The sequence below is a fragment of the Petaurus breviceps genome, unplaced genomic scaffold (assembly GCF_028583685.1).
Source record: "Petaurus breviceps papuanus isolate PSGF00001 unplaced genomic scaffold, PetGlider_PUasm1.0 90696, whole genome shotgun sequence".
NCBI classification, from domain to species: domain Eukaryota; kingdom Metazoa; phylum Chordata; class Mammalia; order Diprotodontia; family Petauridae; genus Petaurus; species Petaurus breviceps.
In genome coordinates, this window is record NW_027187314.1 from 1,878,065 (window position 1) to 1,898,988 (window position 20,924).

A 20,924-nucleotide genomic window follows, 5' to 3' on the forward strand; every position below is an offset into this window, starting at 1 on the left:
TAGATGCATAGAAGTTTATCAATGATATAATCTTGAAGGATGAAGAGACAACTGACCTGGGCACCCTCCTTAAACGGATGTGCTCCCACACACATAGTCTTATGCCTTTATGGGTAAAGATTTTAGAGCACTGGACTTGGAATTGGAAGGACTCATCTTCATGAGTTCAAATCTGGCCTGAGACACTTAGTAACTGTGTGATCCTGGGCAAGTCACTTAACACTGTAAAATGAGCTGGCAAAGGAAATGGCAAACAACTCTAGTATCTTTGACAAGAAAATGCTAGATGGGGTCATGGAGAAGTGGACACCAATGAAATGATTTCACAGCAATAAAAGTTTTGCTCGAACAAGATATGATCTCTATCCTCACTGAACTTTCCAATTTAAATACCAGTATTTAGGCTTTGTATAAAAGCTGAATGTTAAGGTTGTATTAGAAACAGCACAGGAGGGAGCAAAACGAGAACACACACTTTTAGTAAAGATGAGAGAGGCCATGTGGGATAGTAATAAACATTACTGGCTCTGGGGTCAAGGATATCCCTTCCAACTTTAGCTCTATGAGCTTATGGCAAAGAAAAATATGTTTCTATCCTTGTTTTGTTCACTTTTCAGAATTGTGGATTATCTTTTTCAACTCAGAATTGAGACAAAGAGAGGGAGAGGGCAAGGTTGGAGCTGAAGTGATAGAAGGAGACAGTTGATAAACAGGAGTAGTTTCTAAGGTCCAAGTCCTTTTGTACAATGCTCACTGGTCTCACTTTTCTTGGGCTACTCCCATCAACTGCTGGCCTTCTCCTCGATTTGTACCTGAACAGAAAGGAGCCACTTCCCAGTAGATGAAGTAGAAACATTCTTTTCCCAGGGACAGGAAGGAAGGAGGCCACTTGATAGAACAGTGCTCTCAAAAGTGTTCTTAAAAGAACAATGTCACCCCCAAGTTAATAATGTGATGACTGTAGACCATATAATTCTTTCTAGATGCAATACAATCTAATTAATTTAAAACACAAGGGATCAGGGGAAATAATGCTGAATTAACGAGAATCACGCTGTTCAATATCTTTTAAGAGCAAATCATAGAGGATCAAGTCAGCTGGGGAATAGGAGTTACTTCAGATTAAACACTATTTTGAAGAAACACATATTGGCTTCACATGATTTTCCTATACTCCTAAATTAGTCTTTGAAAATAGAAATTATTTTGCAATATAGCAAAGCACCCTTGATTCCAATGGTATTATTCATTTTAACTTTGATTAAAGACTGCTCACTATAACACACACACATATGTATGCACACACATCTTGGAGGAAAGGAGATGAAAATTAGGCAGGATTTTAAGTTTTTACTATTGATTGAAGGTCATTGAGATAAATTAATTCAAGAATCAGGGAATGGGAGATGGTGGAACAATGTCTACAGAGATATATAATATGTATAAAACCACTTCCTAACTTGCAACAGGGAATTTCAGTCTCTATTGAATGATAACAACCTGTAATGGTTGATTTGATTTTATATACTATAAATAAAATTGTATGGAATGTGTTAATATTTTATGTTAAAATGAATTAAAATATTTTGATAATTCTATAATTTCCTTTTGGATAAATAAGAAATCTTTGGTGCACCATACAAACAGGACTGACCATCGTTACTCTCAACACCAACCAGAGTTTCTCAAACCTGGTAGTCTAATTGGTTTGAAAACAATGAGACAAGAAACATAATAGGATGCATAACATTCTTTCCACCCTCAAACTGGCATTATTTTTTAAAAAAAAAGTATTTGCAGCAAATCCTTGCACATCCACAGTTATTAAGGATAGGAGTTCTCTAGTTAATTAAGTATTCCAGTTAATCTGGAATTACCATGTACACCCAACATGGATGTCTAGTTTTAAAATAGTTGGTATACAATAAAATATGCTTTATTCCAAAATGATATTCATCACAATTTAAAATTTCTTTGATTCCAGGGGCATTTCAGGATCCTGCTATATTTAAGGGTCAGTAGTCCCAAACTGTGAAGTGGGAAGAAATTTAGCTTATTTCTGCTTTCTAGTTCATTGGATGTTGTATAAATAGTAATCACTGCATGATTATTGGTACAAGGTATTGTGTTGGGTACCACATAAAACCTCTGCATAGCAAGTCTTTGCTCCATTAATGTCCTGAAATCTAATAATACAGCTAGGCAAAACAGAGAACATTGTGCAAATGCTAACTAAATATATGCATTAAAACATTTACATTCTATAGAAAGTGGAAGGGAGGGAGTTTCCTTCCCTACCTCATTTTGCTAAGATGATTGCCTAAATAGGAGGCAGGGCACCAGCTCCCATAGATCTATTCTAGCAAAACCCTGAAGTTCACAACAAAGAATAATGATCAAGAAATCCACAATCCAAGAAACTGTAGTAAGTGATATTGTCTATAGAATGAGTCAGTGAGAAAGGGGGCCCCTTGAACAAAGTCAGCGTAGGTCCAACCAGAGATTGGATACATGTAGCCTTCCAGGCTCTGGGTTCAAAGGTGGCAAGAGTTTGGGCTTCCCTGAAGAAGCCTCATGGTGAGGACATTGAGGCCCTGTGTAGTAGCAGTGACTAGCATGGTGCTGACAACCTTGGACCAACATAGTGCTACAGGACCTAAACTAAAACAGCCTAGCTACAAGGGCTCTGAGGTCCCTAATATTCCCATTCTGAGAAGTCAGAAAGGGCTTTGAATATTTAGCATTTTGAATTCTAAAGATCCAAAAGGAACGTAACCCCAGGAGGTAGAAGTCAGCACAAGAACTCAGGGAACAGAAAGTAAGACCAAACAGCTCCCCTACCACCCCCCATAATACCCAATAGGAGTTGGGGCCTCACCCTGGCACAAAGCCCTAATTCAGAAACTAAAGCTGAAGAGACAAGTAGATAAAAGAAAATACCACCTAATATTCAAAGTGTTGCAAATCTAGCTCTATAATAACTGCAAATAGAGACTCAAAAGAAAAGATGGATTGCCCACAGGGACTTGTATTGCCAAGGCAATATTCACAGCACTGATGGTGACTATGATATGCCAGCATAGTTCTAAATCACAAAATATAACAGATTCTCCATATTCAAGACGGAAGCAAAACATTTATTCAGATACCAGAAAGTCAAATCCCAACACCAGACAACCAAATCCATCATAGCAAAAAGAAGTTAATACACTTTATCACTGCAGGGAGCAACACCAACCCAAAGTCTTCCCTCTGCTTGGGCCTTCCCACAAACACTCACAATCTTATCTGTCTCCTTGCCTGTGTCTTCTCTCCCTCTATTCTAACTGCTCTGACTCATTTCCTGCTCCACCCCTTCAGCAAACTCCTCTTACCAGAGGCTCCAAGTGATTACATTCGACCTATTAAAGGTCAGGAAAGATCTTCAAATTCCCATTCCCATTACAGAACTACACAAATACCCGGGGAAAATGAAACAAAAGAATAAAAAAGGAAATAAAAGTTCTTATGGAAAGAACTGGAAGGATAATAAGTAGCTTAGAGGAGAAAATTGTCTAAGAGAGATCATTTAACAAACACTGGACTCCTTGAAAATAAAGAAAAAATGTCTGGACTCTGTTTCAAGAAATCATAAATCGACTCTGCCTAGATCTATTAGAACAAGAAGGCAAAGTGAAGATAGAATCCACCAGTCACCTCATGAAAGGAACTCCCGAAGGAAAGGTCCTAGTAATGTCATAATCAAGCTCCAGTGCTTATACATCTAGGAAAAAATGCTGTAAGCATCTAGAAAGGATCAATTCAAGTACCAAACAAATACAGTGACAGCTTCTACTTAAAACCAAAGGAGACCCTGGTATACAGTGTTCAAAAGAACAAAATACAGAGATTTATAATCAAGAATAGCTTAATTTTAAAAACTGAACAAAATCTTATAGGAGGAAAGAAATGGATTTTAATGTGATAGAAGACTTTTAAACATTTCTGGTTAAAAGATCAGAGCTAAACTTTAAAATACAAACACAAGGATCAAGAGAAACCAAGAAAGTTAGATTTATTTAAACAATTGGAAGGGGCACTATTATGATATAGTACTAACATTCTAATGGGGAAAGAAGAAACAAGTGTCCCTCCAGAACCTTATTATCTTCAAAATGTATTGAAGGAATGGAATAATATAGGTAAAGAAGTTCTGCTCTGAAGGTAAAAGGAAGGATAAACTAGTGTAGAAAGTGGGATATAATGTGTTATTTCTCATAATTGAGATACATGAGGTAAATCTATAAACACAGAGGAAGGGTGAGAGCAGTGGGCATAAAATCAACCTCGCTCTTATCTGAAATAGGCAAGGTAGAGTTGAATATAATAGGTCATGGTAGAAATTCAACAAGGAAAGAAGTGGGGATGCGGTTGAGTAAGGAGAATACCACAGCTGAGAGGAAATAGACACAAGCAAAACAAATTTCCCCATGCTGAAGAGAGTATTAAAATGTTGGGGAAGGGGAAGAAAAGAAAAGAATACAATATATGAGGACTGACAATTGGGGGATGGCTAAACAAATAATAGTAGCAGTAGTTATAGTAAACATCTTTATAGCACATACAATTGGCCAGGCACTGTCCTAAGCAATGTATAAAAAGTATCTTATTTTTCCTCACATCTCTGGAAGATAGATGCTATTATTGTCCCCATTTTACAGCTGAGGAAACAGAGGTTAAGTAATCTGCCCGAGATCACTTAATAAGAATCTGAGGCTGAACTGAACTCAGGTTTTCCTGGCTCCAAGCCCAATAATAAATATTGTAATGAGACAGAATTGCACCATAAGAAATTACAAAAGAGACAACTGAAAAGAATTCTAGGTAGTCCGAACCAATGCAGAATAGAGTGGGCAAAACCAGGAGAACTATTCATACAAAGAAAATAACATTATAAAGAAAAACAACTTTGAAAGATAAGATTAACCAGTCATGGGTCCAGAGGACCTTATGGTGGAGCATATTACTAACCTCCTGGCAGAGAAGTGATGAAAACAAACTGCAGAGAAATGCATTTTTGGACGTGAACATTGTGTGGATTCATTTTCCTTGGTTATATTTATTTGCTATGAGGGTGTTTTTTTTTTTACTTTTTTCTTTTTTAATTTTAATTTAATTCTCTTCTAATTGAAGGGAGGATGTTAATAGAGATGCCCCCAAAAGAAGACAATTGTTTAAATGCACTTGAGGAAATTCAGAAGGAAGCAAAGATATGGTAAGCAGGACTGTTCTGAAAGTAATATGCAAAATTTATTATTTATATACACACATATTTATATAAGCAAAACAAAATAGAGATTCATGGTTTCATATAGAATCCTCTTTTTATTTTCTGCTATTTATATAGAAAAGCTCTTTTTGGGTGTGTTAGTTTAGAATTAGAAAATAAAGTTTAAAAAGAATATGGTCATATATGTTGAAGCTTTAATGTATAAACAAGATATGTCTACACCAGGGGTGGGGAACCTGAGGCCTGGAGGCCACATGTATTCTTCTAGGTCCTTAGGTGCAGCCTTTTGGCTTAGTCCAAGTTTTACAGAACAAGTCTTTTTTTAAGGGGATTTGTTTTGTAAAGTTTGGATTCAGTCAAAGGCAGCCACATGTGGCCACACTGAGGCCGCAGTTTCCCCATTCCTGGTCTATACCCTGTGTTCCTATAAACTCGTTTAATTGAATCAAGAATCTACCCAAGCAACTATGCCCACAGGTCTATAAAACTGTGCATACCCTTTGACCCAGCAATACCACTTCTAGGTTTGTATCCCAAAGAGATCATAAAAACGGGAAAAGTACCCAGATACAGAAAAATATTTATAGCAGCTTTTTTTTGTGGTGGCAAGGAATTGGAAATTGAGGGGATGTCATTGATTGGGGAATGGCTGAACAAGTTGTGGTATATGAACGTAATGGAATATTATTGTGCTATAAGAAATGATAATCAGGTGGACTTCAGAAAAATCTGAAAAGACTTATATGAACTAGTGCTGAGTGAAGTGAGCAGAACCAGAACTTCGTAATAAATAATAGTCACATTGTGCAATGACTGACTTTGATAGACTTAGCTCTTCTCAGCAATGCAAGGATCTAAGATAACTCCAAAAGACTTGTGATGGAAAATGCTATCCACATCCAGAGACAGAACTTGAGTCTGAATGCAGGTGGAAGCATATTATTTTTTCTCCTTTTCTTTCGTTGTTTTTTTTTCTTCTTTTTCATGGTTCCTTCCCTTACTTCTAATTCTTCTTTACAACATGACTAATGTGAAAATATGTTTAATATGAATGTATAAGTAGAGCCTATATCAGATTGTACATCATTTGGGGGAGGGGAGAGGAAGAGGCGAGAAAATTTAAAATTCAAAATCTTAAGGAAGTGAATGTTGAAAACTAAAAATTAATTTTTTTAAAAAAAGAATCTACTCAAGTACCATTGGCTGAGGAAACAAGTGAGCCTCACCCCTGGTGGGTTTAAATAGTTTTGCAGACTTGGAAACACTTTGTGCAGGCAAATCCTTTTGCCTATATCAGAGGGAGGTAAAGATGTTCTTCTAACATCATCAGTCATATCATTGAATTACTGGACCAGTAGGGGACAATGTATCCAGCTGGAGGAAAGATACAGCTTGGGAAAAAACTGTTTCCTCTCAGCAAAGAATGGTGGCTTTGAATTCAAGAATAGAGACTAGATGAGGGACCCACCCAACAGCAATACTGCAACATGGCGGGGGGGGGGGGAACTATAGGAGAACTCTAGTAAAAGAGAAAGGACCTCCAAACCATGTAGTACCAACATGTATGTTACCTTTTTGCAGTATATGTATCCTGCAGGTATGCCTCACTTCTATTGTACTTTAAGTTTGAGTCCACTCTTGTAAATATTGTGTGTATTTGTGGGTCAGAGTGCCCTATATTTTTTTGGGGGGGGGTGGATGAATTCCAATTGTTATTACGGTGCCATCTTGGTAAATGCCTTGCAAAAGCCAATTTCGAATACTGACTGATCGTTAATCAGATATATACAGTGAGGGATTGAGAACTACAGTAACAGGAGAAGCCATCCTCAAGCTTAATCCTAGAATTCCAGGTAGCAGTCACCTTCTGATGACCCAATTCATATGTGTGAATGTAATTTTGAGGAATAACCCAGAGGGAGTGTTACATGAGGATTGTCACAGATCTAGATATTTGTAAGATTTCATTAATGATTCTTTTTATGAATGAAGAATACTACTGACAGTTGCTGACTATGAAGAGTGAATAATTTGGTGACGCTACAAGTGATAACATTTCCAATATTATTCTTTCTCTCCCCTGCCTCTTTCTCCTGCTTTTCCTATCTCCTTTCTGATAGTTTTTCTCAACTGATTTTCCTACGGTATCATAATATATCATAAGACTTTAAAACCAGATAGGTCTTTAGAGGACCTTTAAGTCTTCATTCAGATGTGGCCTTATGTTACTGATAATAATGTTGAGACCCCCATAGGTGAATTGGGTTCTCTAGGGTCAAGTGGCAGAGTAGAGATCCATACTCAGATCCTTCAGCACCAGATTCAAAACTCAGGTGATTTCATTTATCTCTTTTTGCTTCCTCTACTTGTATACATATGGATCTGTTATCTCATTAATGGGGGTACTCCCTCCAACAGTACACCCCACAGTCTACCCACACCATTTCATCCTGAGGGATTCTTGTTCTATCCTCATAAAAATGCTCCACAGAAGGATCTGTTCAATATGATAGAGGTCTTCATCTAGGCCTTTTAATGTTTCTTGGGTAGCAGGATAGGATTCAGGCTCTGAGTTAATAGCTCTCACTATATGACAGCTACCTCCTTTTCTAAGCCTTTCTTTTCCACATGGTGATTTTTTAAAATGCCTTCTTATAGGAGTTTGATAGTAAAATGCAGTCTATTTATGTCTAGATGTGGCTGGAGCACTATCCTCCCTATACTCCTCCACCCCATTCATATAAGGTATTCTAGCTAGTTTTTCCTTAAAGATATTGATACCAAGGGGCGGCCAGGTGGCTCAGTGAGTAAGAGCACCAGTTCCAGTGTCGGGATGACCTGGGGATCAAATCCGGGCTCAGACACTTAGCACCCTTTGAGACCTGCCCCTGGAGCTGCCAAGGACTGGGGAGACAAAGCTTAGTAAGGCCACAAGATACATTGCCAGTCTCTTCATTAATTCATCCTCTGTCTGCAGAACAGTCCTAGGACCCCTGAAAACATTAGCAAAACCCTCTCCCAGGATTTCTGTAAACGTACAACAAGAAAATCCTTCTCCAGGGCTTCTGAACCAACAGAAAGGTTCCCAGACTCCTGCAACAACAGCACTGTCCTTCACCAGTGGACAGTATTCACTCTGTCTGCAGGACAGTCTCCAGACCCCTGCAACAACAGCACTGTCCTTCACCAGTGGACAGTATTCACTCTCTGTCTGCAGAACAGTCTCAGGAACTCTTAACCAACAGCCAGGTTCCAGGACTTCTTCAACAACAGAACTTTCACCAGTGGACAAATCTGGCAAAACAACATCAAAACAGACAAAGTACCAGCAAAACAGCCATGTCTCCTCAGTCCTTGGCAGCTCCAGGGGCAGGTCTCAAAAGTCCCGGGCAATTCAAAGTGGCCCCCAGCAATTCTCTCAGTCTCTCTCTGCCTCCACAAGTGCTGCTTCCAAAAAGAGTTCTTCTGCCTCTCTCTTGTCTCTCCAAATCTACATCACCAGCTCCTCCCAGTTCAGCCCTCTCTTTTCACGTCAACAAGTCCATCCCACAGGTGGGATTAACAAGCTCTGGGTTTTAACAGAATCAAACCAAAAACCAAGCCAATACAGGGGAATCTTTAAATGCCATTACTATTACACCCACCCAGAAACACCTGGCTGTGTAACCTTGAGCAAGTTACTTAACCCTGATTTCTTAAAAAAAAAAAAAAGATATTGATACCACAGACGAGCTAGGTGGTATAGTGGACAGAGTGGTAGGACTGGAGTCAGGAACTCATCTTCTTGAGTTCAAATCTGGCCTCAGATACTTCCTACCTGTGTGACCCTGGGCAAGTAACTTAACCCTGTTTGCCTCAGTTTCCTCAGCTGTAAAATGAACTGGAGAAGGGAATGGCAAACCACTCCAGTTGATCTTCATCAAGAAAACCCCAAATGGGGTCATGAAGAGTCGGACATAACTGAAAATGACTGAACAACAACATTGATATTATCATCTAGGTTTAGGCTCATATTTCTTCCTCATCACTTGAGTATAAGATGGCCACAAGGAAATCCATCCATGCTCTGACTTTTGGCTCATGAAAAACCAATGGGTAACTCATTTAAGGGAGCTTCAGCCAAATGAATCTACTTGAGGCATGCTCACTGCCAATCATTGCTGAATATCTCTCATCTTTGCCTAAGTAAATCTCTTTTTGCTAAATCTTGAATGACCCACTAGTGTCTCATTTTGCACTAGGATCAAACATAAACTACCAGGGGACTAGCCAACCCAGGACACCAGGTCACCCCCAATTCTCATCCTTTAGAGATGAAGATTTTATAGTAAAGGACCTGTGGATCAGCATTTACTAAGTTCAAGACTATCAGGGCTGGTTCAGTTCTGGGGTTGCAGATTTTCCCAGATTGACTGCCCTAGGGCATCCAGGTTGATTGCCTTCTCCAAAGGAGAACTGCCCATTTTGTCTTCTCCCATACTGCTTTGTGATATGTGGCGCCTCCCTTCTGGAGCCCTCAAGCTTTCTGGCCAGGCCTACTTGACTGTCCTGAGGCTTCTAGACTAGCGCACTCTGAGGCTATGAGAATTTGGAGGCCTCCTAAGACTGTGCCTGCCATACCATGCCTCCTCTGGACATCCCCTACTTGTTACCCATAGATTTTGGAGTTTTACCTTTTTCCTTTCTAGACAAGATGAAGGTAGTCATTATAGTTTCTCTATTTCTTAATCATTATTCAGTCTGGAATTCTTTTATTTTTTACTGGAGCATGCATTGAGAATTTGACTGTTCTGTTCCATTTTACATTACCATTTTGACCAGAAGTCCCCTCTGATAGATTTTAACCTACCCAAGGTTGAGAACTTTGTCTTTTTTTTTTTCTCCATAGTACTATGATGATTGTATTTGTATAGATTTGCATAAGATTTGTATAGACTGGAAACTCCACAGGTATGAATTAAATGCCAGTATGTAACAATAGAATATTCTTCTTAGGCCATGGCCTAATCACTAATCAGTGAGGGAGCCTAATATAGGTTCATAGTTAAGTCTGTGTCATTTTTTACTTTTTTTCCCTTCTGTAGTCCACTCCTTTGTGGAAAAAATTTGCCCAGAATGCAACAAAAATCATCTTATCTTTATCTAGAAACAAAACCCCTTATAAAAGTACAGATGTTAATAAACAAGGTCTAGAGGAGCAGGAAACACCTGAGACTTTCAATGAGAGTTCATCTGGTAGCTACAATGTAGGTGAGAGAGTAGCAAGGGAATAAAATAGAGCTTATTGTTCCATAGAGCAGCAAACAGATACACCTAGGCAAGCCGCAAAGTCTGTGCAAGTAGGTTACTCATTAAGTGGGCTGATAAGTCAGACTAGTCTTCTACTGCTTGTGATTATATTCAATTCATGGTAGCAACTCAGGCTCACCTTTGGTGCACATTCACCCTACATCCTCCTCTCCATCCAGAACAAACTTCCCATGATCCTTCAGGCCCTCCTTCCATGTACAAAAAAAAAAAATACTTCCAATCAGCCCCTTTGCTGATAAGGAGCTATATATCTACAATCTCTTACAGGCACTTTCAAAGCTAAGTATAGGCCTCTTTTGTGGGATTTATCTAGGAGGATTTTTACTAACTACTTTTGATAGTGATATTTCTAATCCAGTTCCTATAAATGACCAAAGCCATCCAAAAGCTAATTCTGTTTCTTGTTTTCCTCAATGGCTTTTTTTTTTCAGTAAGTATGTACTTATTTTGCTCTATTTACTGACAAAAAATTGATACAAGAACATTTCTAAAAAGTTTCATATCTGCTGGTACGTTTTACAATTATATTTCTTCTTTCTGATTTAGGGTGAAGGTAGATAGCACCTTGGGTGAAATGGAGAATTTTTTATTTTATTTTGTTTTATATTATATAAACATAATATTATGATGTTAATAGAGGAATTCTGGACATCTGAGGCATGAAGATGACTGGGGAACAAGGGGCATAGACATGATGTTGAATTTTCTTTTTTAGTGTATCAAACATTTTTAGAAACGACTAGATTATACATTTGACAATTACCAAAAATTCTTAGTGTATCTGAGTTTTTCTATTAGCAAAGTTTATCAAATCAATATTCTATTTATATGTTCTGTGTCTCGCTCTGACAATGCCTGCCTCTTACTTCTAAAGTAGTAGTTCTCAGTTTGAGGAGTGGAGGAGACTGGGGCTATTCAAGTGGTTAACCAGCACATCCACTGAAGTTTATTTGTATTATTAGTGACAATGGCTATCAAGCCCTGGAAGTTATGGATCATTCATATACTAAAAACTAGACCTTGAGCCCATTATACATAATACAACATCAATTTTAAAAATCAGTTAATCAGTCAACAAACATTTATTAAGTCTTTGCTATGTACCAGGCATGATGCTAAGTGCTGGTAATACATTTCAAAAAGAAAAAAAAGCAAAAACAGTTTTTGTCTTCAAAGAGCTTATATTCCAATATGAGAGACTACATATATATGTATATATATATATATACATGTATACATTCAAAACACAAAGAATAGATGGAAGATAACCTTAGAGGGAAAGGCTGCTGGGGATTGGGTGAGACCAGGAAAGACTTTCCATAAAAGTAACACTTGAACTGAGTCTTAAGGGAAACCAAGAATTCCAAGAATTGGATATAGGAAAGGGCAGCATCCTAAGCATGGGGAAAGGATATTGCAGAATCATGGAGCGCTCTAGGAAAAGAAAAGCAAGTAGAGTATTATGGCTGGATGGTATAATGTATGGAGTGAGGCAGAATGTAAGAAGATTAGGAAAGTAGGAAGCGACCAAATTACAAAGATCTTTAAATGGCAACGGACTTTATATTTATTCCGGATGTAATGGGAAGCCATTGGAACTTTGGGGGTGGGGAGTGATTTGGTCAGAACTACCTTTTAGGAAAATAATTTTGGCAGCCGAATGAAGGATGGGTGGGAATGAAGGATGGATTACAGTGGGGAAGGACTTGAAGCAGGGAGATCAATTGGGAGGCTGTTGCCTTCTAGGTGAGAGGTGAGAGCTTGAATAGGGTGGTGGCTGTATGAGTGAAGAGAGGAGGAAATCAGGATCATAGCACCTTTATTTGAATCCCAGCTCTTCTAAATACTATCAGTGTGACCTTAACCATATGCTAGCAATATTCTCTGGACCTTAGTCTCCTTATGTATCACACTAGAAGCTCTTGATTCTGAATTGTATGACCCAAGGCTGATTAACAAATGTAATGAAAAAATATGGGGCTGATTATACAGTGTACAGTAGCAATAGTAGTTACAGTTATGTGGCATTTTGTAATTGTACTTTAATAATAGTTACTTGCATTTACATAGCATTTTAAGATTTATAAAGTACTTCATATGTTGTCTTTTTTAAAAATCAATTTTATTTTCATTTATGAATTCTCTCTGTCCCTCCTTCCCTCCCCCAACCAAGGAGAAGGTAAGAATTATGTATGTGTGTGTATCTGACCATATATGTATATATGTAAATATATGTGTGTGTATCAAATTAGACGATGTATGTATCTCACCATATGTATCAATCTAATCAGATGATGTACATATAGTGCTATATATGTAGATATAGTTATTTATTTCTATGTATGTAGCATTATGTACATCATCTAATTTGATCATCAGAACAACCTTGAGAGGTAGCTGCTATTATTATCTTCATTTTACAGATGAAGGTTTAGAGAAGTGAGAAGACTTATTCAGGATCCTACAGTTAGTATGAGTATGAACCAGGATTTGAACTCTGGTCTTACTAATTCCAAGTCCATCTCTCTAGCCACTCTTCCACATATCTGCCTTACAACAATCCTCTGAAGTAGGTCGTAAAGGTATTATTATTCTCATTTTGCAGATGAGTAAATGGAGCCTCAAACAGGTTAAGTAAGTTACCCAGAGTTGTAAACCTGGTGCTAGAACTAGGACTTGAAAGCAGATTGTCAGACTACAAATCTGTCAGCATCTCAGGGCCGATGGGATGCTTGAGGGGTTGGAGATGAGAGTGAGCCCAGGAAGCGGCTTATAGGTACAACATACTCCCCTGGACCCATTTTGCTTCTGTGTAGAACAGCTGAGGGGAGCAGAAATTAATTGACAGCATAATTTCTATTGCACTATTTAAAGATTCTGGGAAGTAAGAACACTAGGGGCACATGAGTAGTTTGATGGACACAAAACCTAGCTATTATTTTGTGTATGAAAGAGCATTTGGTATACATCAGTGGAATGAATTCAAGGGAGAGATTGGTAGAGATATGAGACATTAGACAGCAGCAACCACAGAATTTGCCTTGAGTTTCCATCATTTTGCAATTTGGGGAGGGGATTCTATTCATAGATTCTTGTTTCAATCTGGGTTTGTGGCTTAGGTACCTCCAGTAACCCCTACTTGTAGTAAGGCAGAACTGGGGAGGCAAGATACCCCCTTGTTAGGTGTGGTCAGACACAGTCTAGTGTTGTCCATACAAATTATACCAGCTGAACTTATATCACATATTTAACTACTTTGCCTAAATGTGTACTTATTTAAGTCTTATTTTTGCTGTATTGTCTTCTTCATTAGAATATAAGCTCAATGAGAGTAGGAATCATCACATTCTTTATACTTGTATCTCTAACACCTGGTACAGTAGTAAGTTGGTATATAGTAGGTACTTAATAAATACTTGTTGATTAATTGATTCTTTGTCATAACAAAAAGTGCTGCTATAAATATTTTTGTGCATCGGGGTCCTTTCCTCCTTCCTTTGATCTCTTTGGGAGTAGATGTCTAGCAATAATGATAATGATAATAGCTATCATTTATATAACATATTAGGGTTTCCAAAATTTTTATCCTTTTATCCTCACAACAACCCTTGGAGAGAGGTGCTATTATTATCCCCATTTTGTATTTGAGGAAACTGAGGCAAACAGAGGCTATGACTTGCCCAGGGTCACATAAATGTCTGAGGCCAGATTTGAACTTGGAAGAGAGGGAGAAAAGCAGGAAGGAAGGCAAGAAGGAAGGGAGGGAGTGAGGAAGGAAGGAAGGAAAGAAGGATGGGAGGGAGGGAGGAAGGAAAGAAGGATGGGAGGGAGGGAGAGAGGAAGAAAAAAGGAAGGAAGGGAGAGAGGGAGGAAGGAAGGAAGGAAGGAAGGAAGGAAGGAAGGAAGGAAGGAAGGAAGGAAGGAAGGAAGGAAGGAAGGGAGGGAGGGAGGGAGGGAGGGAGGAAGGAAGGGAGAGAGGGAGGAAGAGAGGGAGAGAGGGAGGAAAGGAGGAAGGGAGGAAGGAAGGGAGGAAGAAGGAAAGAAACAATCATTTAATAATAGTCTACTATTTGCCAGGTACTGGGCCAAGCACTTAAATATTACATCATTTGATCCTTCTTGTCATTTTTCTTTCTAGAGCTGCCACCTGAGGTAAAAGGAGGGTCTTTCTCTTGAAATTCACTCTCTTTTCTTCCTCACTTGGAAGACCCTCCCTTCCTCACTTCTTTGGGAGGTCAGCATCACCATCGTAAGGTACACACCAAAGTACAGTATATGAGCAGTCCCTTTATGGCACACACCTATTTTGCTACCAAGGGAGGGAGTCTTAAAGTATAAAAGATGCATAGCTTAAATGAACTAAAGGCACATAGTCTTAATGAGATTCCATTACCTGGCAACCTGTTCAAAGCACGGATCTATTTATGTTAAGAGCTTTGGCTCTCACCCTAATAGAGTCCTAAGGTTCTTTTCTTGCTAGGTGACTCTATTTCCACCCTGAAGTCCAAGGCTAGGCCTTACTTTCCCTCAGGTACATTAATGTTCTAAGAAAGCAGTATCTTTTCCAGACAATTCAGAAACCAGTGCATTGGTTTCAGATCAAACCTGCTCTCCTCATATTCCATCTGAATCCCACTCTGTTATATCCAGAATTCTGTCTGCAGAACTTTTATGAGCTAGTTTCTCTGATCTTGCATACAGCTTCCTGCTTTGCTCTTTTTCAATACCCTCCACCTCTCTATTCTGTCCTTGACTTTAGACAGTTTATGCCTCTGCCACTTAGAATCACATGAGGATACCAATCCTCCATCCAGGGATCACTGTACAATATTCAAAGACTTTTAAAAAGGATGCATAATCCCATCAGGTCAGAAGTAGAGGGGAGAAAGTAAGGGCACCACAAACAGAATTTTTATTCTTATATTGTTTCTTTTCCTCTCTCTCCTCTAGTGGAACTTCTGGATGAAATTCTTCCTTTCATCCTCTTGACTGTATGCCAAAATCAACGCTCTCCTCCAGTAGATCTTAGAGGTTGTAATTACTAAACATTCTCTTCCTTCTCCCACTTGGTTTGGAGTTAGTGGTTCTGAAGATCTTATATCAAGGTCTCAAGATAATGGAACCTTGGAGAAGTAGCAATTTGTAACTTGATTCCACCTTTTGGTAGGCAGATTGCACCTGTTTGAGCATCTGCTACATCTTTAGGTTATTGTTAAGATTTACAATTCCTTATTTATAGACATTATAAAAATAGAATCATATGTTAAGATTTAGTTGCAAATTTCACTGAAAGTCTATGTGTATTATATTTCATTAAATGCCATATATGTGCCATTTAATATATATATACATATATATATATAACCTCTCCACCTTCCGAAGGAAAGATTTTTTTTGGATTGAGATCCAGCTAATCTTGGGTTCTATACTCTCACAGACTTTGTAGGAAAGGGAAACTGAGTTCTAGAATCCCTTCCCAGATTAGTGTTGGTAATATGGGAGTTCCTCCAGGTATTCATCTTTTTATCATTGTTTCTTTCCCCAAAATAAAAGCAGCATACCTACTAAAACCTCTAAAGTTTAGTTGTAGTCTAATCCCTTTGGTTCAAATCAGACTGTAAGCATTTTTTGGACAGAAGGAGAGTTGGTTTGGGTTTTTTTTTTGGTACTATAGTCTAAATTTTTGTTTCTGACATTTCGTATAATTCACTTAAACTCTTTTATAAAAATCAGATATTGCCTCATTGGTGTTTAATTAAACATAATTCATCCCATTAATTACAGTGAGGGTTTTTTTTTTGGTTATTGTTGCTGTTGGTTTGTTTTCCATATCTTGTGGCAATAGTTGATCTATGTCATCCTTTGTTCACTGAAGTTAACCATAGGTGAACAAAGTTTCCAAACCACTGGTTCTCCAAACTTCTTTCCCATTGCTATCCAACTAGGGGAGCTTCTCAAATCATCGGAACTCAACTTGAAACAGGCTGGTCTTCTTACTCTACCTCACACATGCCACATTCATTCTTACTTCTGTCCCAGTTTCCTGATACTATTCCCATCATCTGAAATTCTTTTCCTTTTTCTCTCTGTCTATCCAAATCTTATTTGTTCTTCAAAGGTCAATTTACATCCCACATTCCCTAACCACACCAAGGTCACACTGACTTCTCCATTCCCTAAATTTCCCTAGGACTTATTGCTTATATCATTCATTTTGGCAATCAATCATCTATTTTATTGCTGCTTAATTGTGTTTTGTTTTATCTCATTTCATTACTGTTTACTTAATTGTTTGATTTTAGAATCATAGATTTAGGATCCAGAAAGGGTCAATTTTATACATGAGGAAACTGAGGGATTAAGTGATTTGTCTAAAATCATACAGACAATAGCAGAATGGGGATTTGAATGACCCCAAATCTAGTGTTCTTTTTATCACACTATGTGGAAAGAGCAGCTTGTCTCTCCATTATACAGTCTTAGAGGGTAGAGTTAATGTCACATTTCATTTAAAAAATCCTCAGCGCCTAGCACTGTGATGAATGGATTTGTTTAGCAGATCACTGTGATGAATGAATAAATGTGTTTAGCTGATCCCAAATATGCTCACCTTTAAGGCACATTGTTAAAACTGGCCCTTTATTCTACACATCACATGCTGATTATTGAGAATTTGTCCTACATTCTCCTATCATTATGATTCTTTTGCACTTTGTCCCTGAAGCATCATCTAGAAATCCTAAGGGTGGTGACTCAGATAACGAAATGCCTTCCCTGTTTCCATTTGTTTTCACTGGTATCTTTCAAGGCAGCCAACATGTTGTGAATAAGATGAAGTGTGGCCTCACCTGGTGTTCCCAAGCGGGCCTGAGCAATGGTCAATTTTTCATGGGGGGCTTGGCACTGGCAGCTGGTTTCATCTGCAAATGGGGCAGGTGCAGTCAGGGTCTAGAAGGGAAAAAGAAAAAGGGAATACAAACTGACAAATTTCCCTTACAAACTAACTTCCCTTTGCAACTTCTCTGGCACACAGATGAGGGGAGAAATATATTACTGGTAAAAAGTCAATTATAATATTCCTATAAAAGGATATGAGCAGGGTTGGTACAGAGTGCTGAGCTTTCTTGGCATAAACTCCAGTTATCACTTGTAGGCCAGTGAACTTTGGTTTTAACATTTTGATAAAATCTAAATAGCCAAAGTCGCTAGCTCTTTGGGGATCCATAAAGTGGAAGAAATTTTCATACTCTTGAGTTCTACATGTACTCGTGGGCACTCAAATGAAAAACCTCTTTAATAAATAGACAAAAACAAACCAATGAGCAAAGCCAGTCTGGCCAATATCAATTTTGCTGTCATATAACATGCATTCTGTCCTGAGTATCTTCTCTCTGGGTTAAAACTGGGAAGTTCACACTAATTCTGGTCCATGGGATAAAACTGCTTTCAGAAGAGTTCTGAACAAATGAGTAATTCCTGGGATACCTTGCTCAGGTTGGGTTCAGTTGGTTGGGGGTGTAGTAGAGATAAGCTAGTAGAAAGAGTCAGTCACTTGGAAACCCACCCAGAAAACTGGTATTACACTTTTTGGTCCAAATACTTAAATAAGAATTTCATTCATCTCAGGTCATGGAATTAGGCAAAGGTAACACTGGTTTTATAATCTTAGGAATTATTACTAAAACTGAGTGGTTCTATGTGCCTTATTTTAATCTCCTTAAAGTTCTCTGATTGAAATGATATGAGTATTTCCTCCACCCATACAGATAGCAACCCCCTCATATATGATTTCATAGGCTGTTGTTACCAAAACAATCCATCGTCTGTTTACCAACCTTTTGGTAAGGCCTGTATGGGACAGCTCGGTGGAGAGAGTGCTGACCCTGGAAGCAGGAAGATATCTTCCTGAGATCACATTTAGAATCAGGCACTTACTAGTTCTGTGGCCCTGGTTAAGTCACTTAACCCTGTTTGCCTCAGGTTCTCATCTATAAAATTAACTGGAGGGGCAGCTGGGTGGTGCAGTGAATAAATCGCTGGCCCTGGAGTCAGGAGGACCTGAGTTCAAATCCAGCCTCAGACGCTTCACACTTACTAGCTGTGTGACCTTGGCAAGTCACTTAATCCCAATTGCCCTGCCTTCCACCCTCCAAAAAGCAAAAAAACAAAATAAAATGAACTAGAGAAGGAAATGGAAAACCACTACACTATCTTTGCCAAGAAAACCCTAAATGGGGTCATGAAGAGTTGGACATGACTGAAACAGCTCCAACAACAAAGCTATGGTGCATATATAATCTCCTTGATGTGTGTCCTAAAGAAGTGCCAATCATAACCCAGTCATTCCTTTTTCTTCTGAGATTTTACCTCTCTATGCCCCCTTTAACATTGTAGTTAGATATGTATATGTATCAGCAATTTAGATAAAGCCATAAATGGTGTGCTCATCGGATTTACAGATGACACAAAGCCAAGAGCGATAGCAAACACAGAGGAAGACACAATCAGGATCTGAAAATATTGACAAGTTAAAAGGAAGACACTGTCATATCCTGGAAAGAGTGTGGATTGGGAATCAGAGGAAAGCTATTCAAATACAAGCTCTGCCACTTACATTCTGGAAGACCTTCAGCAAGATCCTTTACCTCCTTAGATGTAGCATGCTTCACTAGGGAATGCACACAAGGATTTTCATTTATAATTTCTTTAAGCCGAACAGTTATTGGATAAATCAAACTAAAGAAAAGAAAACTTGTCAACTTCATTTTAAAAATTAACCCCTGAACTACTTTAAAATATGCATTTTAAAAAATGAGACCCAAAACACCAATGTTATTTTGAGGCATTGGCATGGGCCTGGGTACACTTAGCACACACTCTATGAAATCTATGTCTCTAGATTGTTTCCTCATCTGTAAAAGAAAGATACTGGAGATCACTCAAGGGTCTTTTCCGGATTTAAATTTATGATCCTACGAGCCCTGAACTTTGCATTATCTTTGACACTTCCCTTTGCCTTTTTCCTCACATTCAATCAGTTTCCAAGTCTTGTTAATTCTACCTTCACATCATGTCTCATACATCCTTTCTCTCTTGGACATTGCCTAGTTCAAGCTTTCATCATCTCTCACAAAGACTATAACAAATCTCTTATTTGGATTACTAGTTTACAGTCTCTCATCTCTACATTCAATCCTCCACACTGCCACCAAAATAATTTTTTTAAACTACAAATCTGACCATTAAAGTACATTCAAGGCCCTTGTTAGTTTGACACCACCCTTCCTTTCTTGGTTTATTTAAAATTATGCCCCTCCATATGCTTTATATTTCAGCCAAAATGGTCTATTTGCTTTTCCCCTTTCTTGGTAATTCATCTCCCACTTCCACACCTTTGTACAGGTTCTCTTGCATAATTATAATCACTTCCTATCTCGTCTTTGCCTCAGAACCTGTGACAGCTCCAAAAGGAAGCCTTTCCTTATCCTCCCAAGTAGGGTTCTCTTCCTCCTCAAATAATCATACCATTCTTATCTATGTTTATATTATAGCCTCCCAATGAAATGTAAGTTCTTTGAGGACAAGGACTATTTTTCATTTTGTCTTTGAATCCCCTGGCACAGTACCTTGTTCATCCTTTTTTTTTATGTTCAGATCTATGATTTCCTCAGTATAGGAAACTTTACCCTTCCACCAATACCAATTGACAACATGCCCATGAATTCTAATCTTGGAGCTTTACCTAGGGCACTAAAAGGTTAAGTGACTTGCCCATTGTCCCACAGGTATTAGGACCTTCTGTCAGAGGCAGAACTTGGATTTAGTCTTCCTTTCTCTAAAACCAGATGTTATTCCACTAGGGATGATTACCCTGAGATTAAACAAAGTCAGTCAAACAAACAAAACCCAGCTCCCAAAATACAAAATGGGAGAAGACAGGAACAAACAGCAGTTGTTATTTTCTGTTTGTTTGTTTTTTAAGGACTGAGTGGGAGGGGTAATGAACTGCAAATTCAATATAAATCAACAATATCATCATAATAATTCAAATGTAAAAAGCTACTGCAATTTCAGCATGCATTAACAGAACAGAATTAGGGGAAGTGATGGTCCTGCTATACTATGCTTTGGACAGACCATCTTGTGTACCACCCTGGTCAATGCATTTCAAGACGGCCATTAATAAGGTGGAGAGTGTCCAGGAGAGCATGACCACGACAGTGAAGGGCTTTGGGATTATGCCACATCAAGAGTAGTTGAAGGAGCAGGGACCAGTTAAGACATACAAGAAAAGACTGGTGTGTGTGTGTGTGTGTGTGTGTGTGTGTGTGTGTGTGTGTGTGTG

The 20,924-nt window shown here is 38.5% G+C and overlaps 1 protein-coding gene across 1 annotated transcript in view; it reads right to left on the bottom strand.

Moving 5' to 3' along the window:
• PCYT1B (phosphate cytidylyltransferase 1B, choline) overlaps window positions 1-20,924 on the bottom strand; it is a 103,802-nt gene that overhangs the window by 50,789 nt on the left and 32,089 nt on the right. Inside the window, exon 2 of the mRNA XM_069065645.1 lies at window positions 17,428-17,527. Within this exon, the coding sequence (XP_068921746.1) occupies window positions 17,428-17,527 (100 nt within the window). The remainder of the gene's footprint in view (window positions 1-17,427; window positions 17,528-20,924) is intronic.